The following is a 12,185-nucleotide window of genomic DNA, read 5'->3' as shown; positions in this document are numbered from 1 at the left end:
CTCATTTGTTTATCTTTTGTTTTTTTTACTCAACAATAATCATGTAGTGCCACAGCTCCAGTGACCCAGTGTTCAATAATTAAAACAGCATGAACTATTTTCCAAAAGCAAAATATTCACAAATGTACATACTGGTGCTAATTTACAGTATCACTGTTCAAAAGAATGGACTTTATTCCTCCAAATACATTCACATCATTATAAGCAGAAAAGCCAGACTGAATTGACATTGACATTTTCAAATGTAGGAGCCACTAAGAGGTACTTGTGTCAACTTTCCCAGCAGGTTCATTTGGTATTTGTGTGTTAGACTGTTCCATTTCCACCTCAAGACTAAACTTCTTCTCACTTTCAACACAGGGACTTTCATCCAACTCATTGTTTTTATGAATTAGCTCCATTTCATTCATCTCCTGACTGGGACTCGTTGCAGTGAGCTTCTCCTCGGCCTCTTCCTTTGACACTCTCTCCTTTTCTGACTCTCCAGATGATGTTGTCCCTTCAGGAAAATGGCTTTTCTTCTTATGCTTCTTCTTGCTCTTTTTCTTGCTCTTTTTGGACTGTTTGTGGCGACGACGTGTGTTGGTATCATCGTTATTTTTATCCGGTTTCTTTGGGCTCCTTTCTCTACTCTGCTTATTTCTTTCCCCCTCTCTGCTTGAGCTTCTTGACCTTTCTCTTGCTTTTCCCTGAGTGTCTGTATCTTTGTCTCGACTGTCTCTCTCTTCACTTCTATTCCTACACCTGTCTTTATCTCTACTCCTGTTTCTCAGTCTGTCTTGCTCCCTGTCTCTACTTCTACTCCTCGACCTGTCTCTGCTTGGTCTCAGATACCAATCGTTCCTTCTGTCACTGTGTCTGGACCTGGACGACCACTTGTCCTCTCTATGCTGGTGGGAGGCCCTGCTCTCTCGACTCCTCTCTCTGCTCCTGCTCCTACTCCTCCGCCTGTCGCCCTCTCTTCTGCTGTGGGATCTCTCAGACCGTGGCGGGCTTCTGCTGCAGTGACGTTGCCTCCATGATCGGTCTCCGTATCGCTCCGATTGCCACCCGTCTCTGCGACTCCCCCTGACGCTGCGGTCTGGTGACATGTGCAGGTCCCTGTCGGCCTCCCAGAATTCATTGCCAGGGTTTCGAAATACATGCAGGAAGTTACAGTGCTTCCCTTTGGGGCACTTCTGTCTGTCAAACAACCCTGAGAGAGGAAAGGCAAACACACATACAAGATGGTAAATAAACTGAACTGAATTTTGTAACTCTGTTGTAATGTTACCAAGTGAAATTGCCTCACAGTTCAGCATGAATAAGTAACTCACCACATATAGCATTCTTCCACCGTGTAACAGGACATATCTCACAGTGAAGCTGCCGGCCTGCGTACCACCTTCCATTGAACTTTATTAAGGCTTCTTTACACTGCTCCTCTCTGGACAGAACAGAGAGACATGAGGATAAAGAATGATGAGTTTTATCCAAAAATTCGAACACAGCACAGTTTATTTATTTAGAAAAAGTCGTGGAGTTGTGTGTGAAGGCTTACGTGTCAAACTGAACATAAACATTTCCTCTCAAGTGTGGTTCGTAATTGCAGCTGACCTAAAAAAAAAAAAAAAAAAAGTATCAATGAAGCCAAACATGTATTTTGAGTGGGAATAATTTGATCATCCTTCCAGTGGAAGTTAGCCACAGTTAGTAACAGAAAAATAATCTTTACAGCAGTTTATATTGACTTAATTTAATTGATAAAGCATCTTAAATGAGGGGTGAAACACCTCTAAGACATACACAGTGAGTCCAGTTCCCTGTGACCTGGTACTTCAAGACATATTTCACACCGAGCACATTTACTATAATGCCGGTTAGAAACCTGGTTACATGTAGTTATGGCTGAGAGATCTAGCTGGGGAAATCAGGTTTTCCAATCTCCTACACATAAAGACGTGGTGACAAAGAAACTGGATTACTTCAGAAAGCTGACTGTAATTCGGGTAAACTCACTGGCTGTCTCTCATCTTACCTTGAATTGCACCACCTTGCCGATACTCTTCAACTCTGGCAGGACATCGTGGTAGAAGTCGAGGAAAGACTCCTGCAGCTCCTCCTCACTGTGCTCCAGCCAAGCATCAATGTCGTAATCATCTCGGCGTGACTCCTCCATGCCAAATGTTATAAACATACCACGGATCATCAGAGTTGGGCTGGCTGTGGGATGAACGTGTTTCCGAGAACATCTGTACTCACAAACCCAGAAGAGAGGATGGAGGGAGGAATATATTCTTTAATGCGTCTGTACATCTGTTCAATCACCACTCAAATAGTAGGTTTATGAATTTAACGTAACAAGTCACATCTAAAGAGAAACAAATAGTACCTGTCTCCAAATCGACATGCTCCGGTCTTAAGGAAGAACGGACAGTTGGCTACGTCGCGCTCTGTCCCAAAGTTCACAGAGTTCTCCGTCACAGGAGCCTCAGGATTCATCCATGGTCCCCCATTATCTAGCTGGAAGTGAGAACATGAAGAAAAACGTATATAGTTGGACTTCAATGGGAATATGTAGCAAAGGATACAGTTCATATACCTCTTAGCTTTTAGTCTTTTACATGGTCACAAGACTTGACACAGACTTCTAAGTCCAAACTCATTTACAAGCCTTTTCTATACTTGTGATGACCCTGAGGTTTGTGTTGCGGTCACAGTAAGTCACTCTTGATAAGTGGAAACAGAAATAGTGAAATCCAAAGATTAATATTTGAGATATTAGATCATCACAAAAAACATGATCAGCAATTTATTGGCTTTAAACACATAACTAAACTGTTTAATGAAAATCAGTTTCATTTGGTTATTAAAGAACTGAGACTGATAAATGTACTGAGCAAGATGTTTCTGTTTAAAAAAATAAATTGTTAGTGCTTTGGTGGAAAATCGATGCAATAGAGACACTATGGAATTAGTGCATTCATTCATTCATTCATTCATATCTTTGGCATGTCTGTTAAGTAACAAGAAATAATTTCTTATACAATATATCTGCAATGATGGTGATATATCAGCCTGGTCAAATTATTAGTCTGACTCTTGAAAAGTTGTTTCTATAGGCCTGATGTCTTGAACACTTTTCATTGTTTTTTTTAATGTGTCAGGTTCAACTGTGCCTGGAAATATATAAACATATACATTAGAGTTCCAAGTCATTAGGAGTAAGATACAGAACTTAATATACCCAGCAACCCGGGCTCAAAATAGTCACTGTCAAGTTATCTGTGTTACATGACATTCATGTGTGTTTATACCTGGTTTTCAGCTTCATCCAACATTTTCTGAACAGCCTCCTACAAATGGTGTAAAGACACAGGTCAACATACTGCAGCATATCTGTTACTGTGTGTTAAGATCACATTCACAAGGACTGGCATTTCAACATTTCTGGACTTTTTTTAAGCAATTTCACAGATGTTTCCACACAAAGAAAAAGATACATCCTTGTTGTGAGAGCTGAAGGGTTTTTCTCTTTGTGTGTGTCTTAGTTAAGGAGTTGGATGGTTGCTTGTGCCACTCAGTCAAGGAAAAGTTTTTAAAGAATCACGTACAAAGCAAAAACACATTTTACAAAAGAAAACACTCAGCTGGTGACATATGCATTATGATTGTCGGAATCATCTCTTTTGGATGGATAATCTAAATACTCGTGATTAAGTAGAAGAGGATATATTTCTTTTTGTTTCTATCCTCCTGGGGCCCGTATCACCTCTCTGCCTCGCTTCTCCTGCTGCTTCTGCTCTTTTTCCTCTTGTTCTTTCCTCTGCTGGGCCTCCCATTCCTCCTTTATCATCCGCTGTGAACACACAAAGGCATAAAGTCAGTGAATATTAACATTTTATTCAGAATACATGATCGAACAGGCTCGGGTGCACTTATTCACATTCCAAATTGTTAAGCTTCTTGATTTGTAATAGCTCGCTATGATAAGTACAAAAAGTAGATTACCTCCTCCTCCTCTTTTCTTTTCCGTGTAGCTTCCTCCCTCTCAAACCTCAGCCTGAATTCCTCCTGGGCAAGTCTCTCTTTTTCCAACCACTCTTCATGTTGCCGAAGTCTGAGAAAACAAGTCACACATAATAAAAGGTAAATAAAAACCGCACAATCAAAGTTTCTATTCAGTCTCTCACTGAATGTGCAGCTGCAGGACAGCAGAGTGACATTAGTATTGACCTACCTTTCCTCCTCTGCAATATCATTATCCTCATCATCTTCATTGTTTATTTCTTCATCTTCTTCATCGTCAGGTGCATAGCTTGCTCCATTTTTTAAACCTACAACACAGCATTGTAGTTAATCTGGTCGACACCTACATCTGTAGAAATCAGTAATGACATTTAACACCAAAAACCACAGCTTTCTTCATACCAGTTCCTCTGGCTTGGGCGAGGGCTTGGCGTTTCCGTTTTCTTCTTTCTTTCCTAAGAGCAGCCCTGCGTTGCTTTTGACTAAAGTTAAAAAGAGATGACATTTGAAGCAATAATCAGATCAGATGAAGAGAAAGAAGTGCTCCCAATGGGCGCAGAATCATTACAAAGGGGGGGACGGATATGACCAGAGGGAGAAATGTGTATGTTAGTGAATCTTAAATTGAAGAAACCTTTTTCACAGCAGACATTTGGACCAATCTCAGTCTACACCTGGCATTATATGCTTCTTAACAGCACACTGCATCCACAACAGGACTGTTGTATTTGATTAACATGAGCTACATTAAAACCAGTGATTCCCAAAGTTTGTCAATCACATTCAGCTTTTTCACTAAGGATATTGGGACATGTCATAATAGTAAAAACCACAGGTGGAATTAAAAACATTAACAATAACTCAGGTTTTACGTTGAGCTTTATAAACGTGTTGGCTACGACAGATCTTTGACCATACAACACTATAACCGCGTTTATACTCTTTCTTGTGTTTCTTGAGGTCCACCAACAAGATATACATATATATATTAACTTATCCAGTCATCTCAACATGATTTAAAGAAAGATACAGACCTTAACACAGGAGCAGAAATCAGAGGAGTTGGTGCTGCCATCACAGCTAACGATAGCCTACGGTAGCTAGCTATCAGTTAGTTAGCATCTTCAGCTGACGTTATTTATTTTATCCCTAGTTATTTATTTAGAGCAAATGTTCTCTGGCTGGACGACTTGTTTCGGGAGTGTTTTTAGTTCATCGGAGAAGAGATATAACTGAAAAAAAGATTTGTTTGTTGTTAACTAGCTGCACGCGGAACTGTTTTGCTAATGAGAGGAAGAGGTGAAGTGAACACAAAGTACTTCCGGTTTAAACCACATACCAAAATAAAGCTCAGACGTTCATAGATTGAACATCTTTTAAATTATGTGCTCAAAAAAAAAGCAGTTAAAAGTTGCTTATAGTTCCTTATAAAGTCAATTTTCTATTCAAATTAAGCCAAATGTTTCTAACGTTTTTAGATCATTTTAAAAATGTTTACTTTTTTTTTTGTTTATTCCATATTTAATGTACAACTTCAACATCAAGTACATACATTTGCCATTTGCACTTCAGTGAGTGACTAAATTCCTACTGGTAAAATACAATGTACAGTGAAAAAATAAATGAAAAAAACTTTTCCTCTTCTAAATTACCAAGACTACAAACATAGTTAATATTTCCTAAATGTTTCCATCCATCACTTTATAGGATACATTCAGTGTAATAATTAGAACTTTATTGCAAATGCAGCACATACAAAACTTTTCCAAACCTTTGCCTTATTTTACAGCATTTCTGAATGTTGTTGCATTGTTTATTCCAAATATGAACATCTCCAGTACATTTGAATGAACTTAACATTCCCTTGAAAGTCACTAAATCTGAACTGCATCAAAACTAATCGAATATAAGTGTGACTGAGTAATTCCGAGTGTAACAACAAAAGACCATCTTGGTTACCAAATTCCCTAAATGGTTGAATACCTATCTACATATTTATTTTATTAACAATACTGTATATTAGGAAAAAGACAGGCCTCAGTGTCAACAAGAAAGCAGTTAACCAAAAAAACCTACCAAAATTATAAGGACGTAAGTATTGTCAAGTAGTTTGAATCCCATTCACAAGTCCTAAAGCACCAAAGCATTTGTACTGTCACATTGTGACACACACAGGAAGGAAGTGTTTGCTGTTGCTTATTACTCAAACACATTTTCATTTTTTTCAAAATAAGCAGCAGAACATAAATGACCCAAACTCGGTTTGACACTGGAGTATTTTGTCATGTTTCTAATACCTCCACTCAGCCCTCATAGCAGCTCCCTCTCCAAAAATAGCAACTGCTAATAATTGCGAACACAGGTCAGGAAGTATTCCAGCCTTTTATTTAGGCATCCTTGACATCCCTGGCAGTCTCTGTCTCTCCCTGACACTTTCTGTCATTCAGTCTTCTTATCTGGCGTTGTCCTGAGGAAGAAGGCAGGCTGTGTGTTGCAGCGGTAGCAGAGAGCCTGAGGCACCACAGCATACAGGACATTGACCAGCAAGAAGACGAGCTGTCTGTCAGCAGGCACTCTGTAGGAGAACGGCGTCCGTGTGTGAAGAGATGCACCAATATGAGAGAACTGGGCCTGTGAAGTGAAGCAAAGACGGAAAAATTGTTAAATGACCGTGTGACTAACATCTTCACAGTTAATATATTCACATTAACAGGAATATTATTCTCTTATATCACTTTCTCATTTTCAAATATTTATAACAATATCTTGTGCTCATGCAACTGCATGATGATGATGTTGTCTCTCTGAAAACAAACATATTTTATTACATAGAAAAGTTATTGGATTAAGAATTTAATTGATTTTTAAATAAAGTCTTACTGGGATTTCCTAGTAAGAGAAGAATTTGTTTTACATGAAGAAAAAATACAATCTCTGATACATTCTTAAATATCCACTTCCATGAATGATTTACTTGACTCCAAGAATTATTATTTCCCTTTTTTAAAAGTGATCATGTCATGTAGCTGCATTGCATTCTGGTCTTAATTAGATATTTTGTAGGGTTTTCCATCTCTGTCTCTGTCCCAAACAGATTTCTCTCTGTATTATTGTGTTAAACAACATTGCAAAACTGTGAATAGAAGGAAATGCTTTCATAACAAATCCTGAATGCTTGCTGTGAAAGACATGCTGCTGTATTACACTCCAATGTTCACATGCTCCACATCACATTGTCAGCATTTTGCAATCCATACAGAGGAATTCAAAAATACATAAAACACAAGTAAAAAATAAATAAATAAATAATAAGCTCAAGGAATGATTGTTTTAGGGTGGGTTATTCCATTAATGTACTTAGGGCGTATGAAACCCAGACAAATTCGTGTATTGCCCCTCATCCACAAATATTTTTTCAGATCCTGCCAGTTACCATTTCACAGAAAGTCACTGAAAAAAGACACATGACATGTTTCATAGCAACCACGGCTGTCAGAGCATCAGCTTTCCTATTTATAGCCCGGTTGGACAGCTGACATTTAAGCGAATACCACCACTCCTCCTGGTCTGAAGTCAACTTCTGCCCTTATCCCACCGGTGAGTGACGCGCCAGCCTGCAGCTCAAACACAATAGCTGCTTTGTACTGTTGAGATGCGATTGGCGCACTAGCTGCTCCCACCACTCTTCAGAGTTTCCATCTATAGATGTAAACAGATAGTGTGTATGGCGCTGATTCAGACCATATATGTTTATAGATGGCCACTGGTGTTTGATTGCACTAAAGAATAACCTCAACCTGAAACCACTATATCGAAGAGAAAGCCTAGACTTTGCCAGATGCCCACTCTCGGTATAGCACTGCCTAATCTATCTGGAACAGTGACATCATGTGAGGAAAGACAAGATTTATCACAGAACTTTTCTATGGAGGACATATGTGTGACTGCAAACGATGAAAAACACAACATGGTCCGGATAATTTAGCAAACCTGGCAAACATGTAATCTATATTGAGGGTTAGAGATTAATAGCTCAGTGTTTTCTTTATCTTGGTAATATCATTTATACGCTTGGTTTTCTAGTTTAAATGTGAAGAAATTCTGCTGATATTGAACACTTTTAGAGAAACTGATATACATGAAAAATAAAGGTATTAACTGTTTTTGTCTTTCAAAATATGTTTTATGATTCCTTGTTTTATTGCAGAAAAGCATAATAATAATAATAATAATAATACAATAAATACAACCTTTTAACAAAGTTGTTTTACATATAAAATAACACACAAAACAAACATTAAATGCAAAGCCATATGAAAACAATCATAAAGCACAAGGCATGCACAACCAAATATTACTCTAGGCTGCCAGTCCAGTGGAGAAAACGTGATGAAGTTCCCTGCAGGGTGCTAATTCTAACTAAGCTCATTCACTATAAATGCATCACAACTTTCTGCACGCTTTTTTTTGCCCCTGCCCCTCAAACACCATTGATGTTGTTTCATCTCAATCAGCAGTCTGGGGGCTTTACTGACCCTAAACACCTGTGGTCACATCACATGGGATGGATGGTAGAGATGAGAAAGAATCGGTCAATGCGTGTTAAAAATACTGCCCTTTATAGCACTTTATCCATTCAATTCAAAGTTTTATTACATTGAACGACAGACTGACTGATGACTTCTAGACACTTCTTTATTATGAAGTGCCAAGTCGGATAGTTCGAACCTTTCAGAAAAGTCACACTTTCGTAATTACAACGATGTTGTTGTGAATGAGTCTGGAACTGTTAATCACGATAACTCTGGTGTGACTTGAATGCAGCATTAGCCTTCTGGACTGTTTGTTCTGCTGACATCTGTCTGACCCTCCTACTTAGTTTTCAGCCAGACTTGATTCAACAACTTGGTCTAATCTGCCAGATTAAGTGAAAACCTGTGGCAGTGCAGGATCTTTAACTGCAAAGGTTTTGTTTGGTCACCAGCCAAGAGTGAGGAATAACCAGCAGGACGTACCTGTGCCAGTGCTCCTGAGTGTACGAGAGTCAGGTCCCTCATCCACTCACATCCTGGGACCATCAGCCCATAGAGAGTAATGATGTAATATGGTCCAGAGTACAGCATGCTCGCCAGCATCTGATAAACGAGAATACAATTTACTGCATCAGAGATTTGTGAAATGAGACAGTGTTAGGATAAAGGTTTGTAACTTTATAACTTCACTGAGCTACCTGTACTTTGGGATAGGCTGAAGGGTCTCTGAGGTAAGGCTCATACTGTTGTGTGTAGTCTTGACACCATTTGCTGGAACAGTCCAGAACAATCTAAAAAACAAACAGGGTTGAAATACGGAAGAAATCTACTTAAAGAAAATATTGTACTATTGTATGTGCATTGTGATCATCTTAGGGTTTCTTACCAGGCCTCTGAAGACACAGAAAGCAAAAGCAGGGATGAGGTAGATAGTGAACAGTAAGTCCAGAGGTCTGTGGAGTAAACCTTTTCTTTCAGCCCCCCGGATACTCTGAGGGAAAGCAACAATATGATTAAACTGTGTTCTCTATCAATGACACAGTGCTGGTCAGACATTTGGGTTGGTACTCTAAGACGTAAGACAAAAACATTAAGCCAGAAATTGAACTTGCAATTTCTACATCTTAAAAATCTACTGCACTTGGCTTTTTAGACATACTGTAAAGCACTTTCTTCCACACAATTCCCCTTTTATTAGAGGGTGTGTGTGTGTCCACCTTTTATATAGTATAATTTCATCACGTCTTTCACTTTGCTTTAATGTTTGATTATTGAAAAGTTCTCAAAATACAATAATTAAAAAGAAATTCAAAAAAATATTTTCAAATTAGAAGAACATCTCTGCATACTTTGGATTTCCTCATACATAACAGTATAGGTGGGAATCTTTAATACCATTTTTTATTGCAACAGCGGCCGGTTTTGATCTTGACTTACAGTCCGCTGAACATCCCGTGTGGAGGACTGGCTGAAGATGTGGAAGCAGGCCCAGACAGACACTGTAATATATAGCATGTGGAGGAGGAAGAAAGGGCCAATGTGGGTCCCATATTTCCCTGAGAAAGGACAAAGCAAGATAATATCTCACTGTGGGAAAGACACAAACAAAAAACTAAAAGTAGAATCACTTACAGTAAAGTGTTTTTTTTTTTATTCTAGGATACTGGGCAAAAAAATGCAACATTTGGACTATTTTCAGAGGAAGTTTGTGTTGAGGGTACAGAGGCCATACCCTACATTAACCATCTCAAGCATCACATTATTTTTAGTGTACTTACCAATAGCATTCCCAAGAATGTAGACTATGGCACGCATGAGAAAAGATCCCACCCAGTAGAGTCCAATGGCTCGGTAACTGTCCCTGTGCAAACCACGTAACACTGCCATTGTCAAAGCCAAATGAACACATTATACTTCCAAAGACTCTACATACATACATAGATAGATAGATAGATAGATAGATAGATAGATAGATAGATAGTGTAAACTCATGTATACTAATAAGCTCTTACCCCCAAGTAATGGCGGCAATCATGAGCAGATACATGAGATAGTGCACACAGCCATCCCAGTAGGAGATCATGTGCCCATGTGCTGTGTTAATATGTGGATCTGCCTGAAACACAGGGTAGGTTTATCAGTAGTGTAATGTATGCATGAACACATAGACAACTCACAAACAGGACCAACAAACACAGCACTTGCCACTTTGAGGTAAAACGTCACAAATCCATCAATGATGTTGTCCTGCTCCAGCCCGATGATCAGATTCACCACACTGAGGAATGCATACACTGCATACACTGCACAGACAGATGCATACATTTAATTTAATTTCAAAACATTATTTGATCCCCAGAAGATTTTATCAATAAAGTACCACACACACATACAATGACATATAAAGTAACATGAATATGTTGATATCTCTATTTTGATTTAAAAGTTATTCATTTAAAAGACAGAACCTTATGATTCCTATATGCTCTCACAACAAGAAATGTGCATCTGTGATTTCATACCATAGAAAAGAGGATCTGCTGGAGCCTTCTTCTTGAGCATGAAACGGGCCGAAATGGCCAGGATGAAGACTGTTGTACAGCCAGCGAAGCAAAAAGCTTCAGCGCTAAATGTAATGTAAAAAGAAAAAAATATATATTTTTTTAAAAATCTGAAAAATAATTTTCAAATGATGCTAGTTACCGCTCAACTGGTGGTCAGCAGATAAATTAAAACTAACATCCAAACAAACTAAAAAAAGATGTAGGCCTATTTTAACTCACCTGTTGTTGTAAATGAGGGAATTAAATAAATAGCAGATGGGGATGGACGTCAAGGAGAGCACAAACACCCCAGTCCCTGCAGACGCGCTCATTTCGGACGAGGTTTGAAGGATTTATCTTCTGAGAACTGAGAATTTAAAGTATTTCAGCCGCAGAAAACTCCCATGTTCAGTCTGCAACTCATATTTCAAGACATTGGGGGGAAAGAGTCACCGTGAGTCTAACAATGCAAATGGGGCAAAAACTTGCAATGCATGCATGCTCTGTCTTGTTCTGCTCGTCTTTCTCGCTTTTACTCTCTCTCTCTCTCTCTCTCTCTCTCTCTCTCTCTCTCTCTCCCTCTCTCCCTCCCTCTCTCTCTCCCTCTCTCCCTCCCTCTCTCTCTCTCTCCCTCTCTCTAACCTTGCTTCGCTGCCTCCTACGTACTGTCACGCATGCACGCACACAAACACACGCACACACACGCACACGTTCAGCTGTTCAGACTCACTGTGAAGGGGATCGTATACAGCAGCTTATCTAATAGAATATATAATATATAATCTAATAATATAGTGCTTAGCAGAATATTTGCCATTTGTTTATTTTTCTTTATTATCTATAAATAGGGTGTGAGGGTTTGTGTTTGTTTAGTAAAAATGCAAACTCCTGACATCTAGCGGTCGACTGGAAAAACTGAAGCAGGATTAGCGGGATTATTTTCATTTAACAATAAACAAATAATTTATACAGTCAGTATGAAACACAAAATTAATTAGGCATATACGAATGAATTGATGAATTGAATATGTGTTATTGATATCTAATATATTTATATATGTACATATATATTAATTATCAATACAAATCTTGTAATAATAAA

At 38.7% G+C, this 12,185-nt stretch overlaps 2 protein-coding genes across 4 annotated transcripts; both read right to left on the bottom strand.

Annotated features, from left to right (window-relative positions):
* Nucleotides 1–150: 150 nt before the first annotated feature.
* On the bottom strand, nt 151–5,319 carry zrsr2 (zinc finger (CCCH type), RNA-binding motif and serine/arginine rich 2). The gene is made up of 11 exons (XM_051378519.1): nt 5,043–5,319; nt 4,411–4,490; nt 4,220–4,316; nt 3,991–4,099; nt 3,752–3,838; nt 3,297–3,335; nt 2,372–2,502; nt 2,018–2,231; nt 1,541–1,596; nt 1,317–1,426; nt 151–1,195 (listed from the first exon to the last, which is right to left on the bottom strand). The coding sequence occupies exons 1-11, from the start codon at nt 5,081–5,083 to the stop codon at nt 255–257; spliced, it is 1,905 nt and encodes a 634-aa protein (XP_051234479.1). The 5' UTR covers nt 5,084–5,319; the 3' UTR covers nt 151–254.
* Nucleotides 5,320–5,507: 188 nt separating this feature from the next.
* On the bottom strand, nt 5,508–11,630 carry LOC127351760 (transmembrane 6 superfamily member 1). 3 transcript variants are annotated; one of them, XM_051379658.1, is made up of 10 exons: nt 11,324–11,630; nt 11,063–11,166; nt 10,742–10,843; nt 10,553–10,652; nt 10,319–10,401; nt 9,978–10,096; nt 9,427–9,531; nt 9,239–9,331; nt 9,024–9,143; nt 5,508–6,639 (listed from the first exon to the last, which is right to left on the bottom strand). In XM_051379658.1, the coding sequence occupies exons 1-10, from the start codon at nt 11,413–11,415 to the stop codon at nt 6,448–6,450; spliced, it is 1,110 nt and encodes a 369-aa protein (XP_051235618.1). In that variant the 5' UTR covers nt 11,416–11,630; the 3' UTR covers nt 5,508–6,447. The 3 variants fall into 3 exon arrangements, with proteins under 3 accessions (XP_051235618.1, XP_051235619.1, XP_051235620.1); XM_051379659.1 differs by lacking the exon at nt 11,324–11,630 and having other exon boundaries at nt 10,746–10,843; nt 11,063–11,104; XM_051379660.1 differs by lacking the exons at nt 10,742–10,843; nt 11,063–11,166; nt 11,324–11,630 and having other exon boundaries at nt 10,319–10,420; nt 10,553–10,641.
* Between the last annotated feature and the right edge of the window lie 555 nt (nt 11,631–12,185).

Source organism: Dicentrarchus labrax, unplaced genomic scaffold, assembly GCF_905237075.1.
Source record: "Dicentrarchus labrax unplaced genomic scaffold, dlabrax2021, whole genome shotgun sequence".
Lineage (NCBI taxonomy): Eukaryota > Metazoa > Chordata > Actinopteri > Moronidae > Dicentrarchus > Dicentrarchus labrax.
The sequence above is the reverse complement of the archived record's forward strand: the minus strand, read 5'-3'. Positions and strand labels throughout refer to the sequence as shown.

Bases quoted from the DNA above. Each gene is read 5' to 3' on its own strand.
- zrsr2 (XM_051378519.1), bottom strand. From the start codon at position 5,083: ATGGCAGCACCAACTCCTCTGATTTCTGCTCCTGTGTTAAG. The intron at 2,232-2,371 runs GTACTATTTGTT...TTGTGAGTACAG, and splicing joins GCATGTCGATTTGGAGACAG to ATGTTCTCGGAAACACGTTC. The intron at 1,597-2,017 runs GTAAGATGAGAG...TTTTTTTTTTAG, and splicing joins GCAAGGTGGTGCAATTCAAG to GTCAGCTGCAATTACGAACC.
- LOC127351760 (XM_051379658.1), bottom strand. From the start codon at position 11,415: ATGAGCGCGTCTGCAGGGACTGGGGTGTTTGTGCTCTCCTTGACGTCC. The intron at 11,167-11,323 runs GTGAGTTAAAAT...CATTACATTTAG, and splicing joins TCCCTCATTTACAACAACAG to CGCTGAAGCTTTTTGCTTCG. The intron at 10,402-10,552 runs GTAAGAGCTTAT...TGGTTTGCACAG, and splicing joins ATTGCCGCCATTACTTGGGG to GGACAGTTACCGAGCCATTG.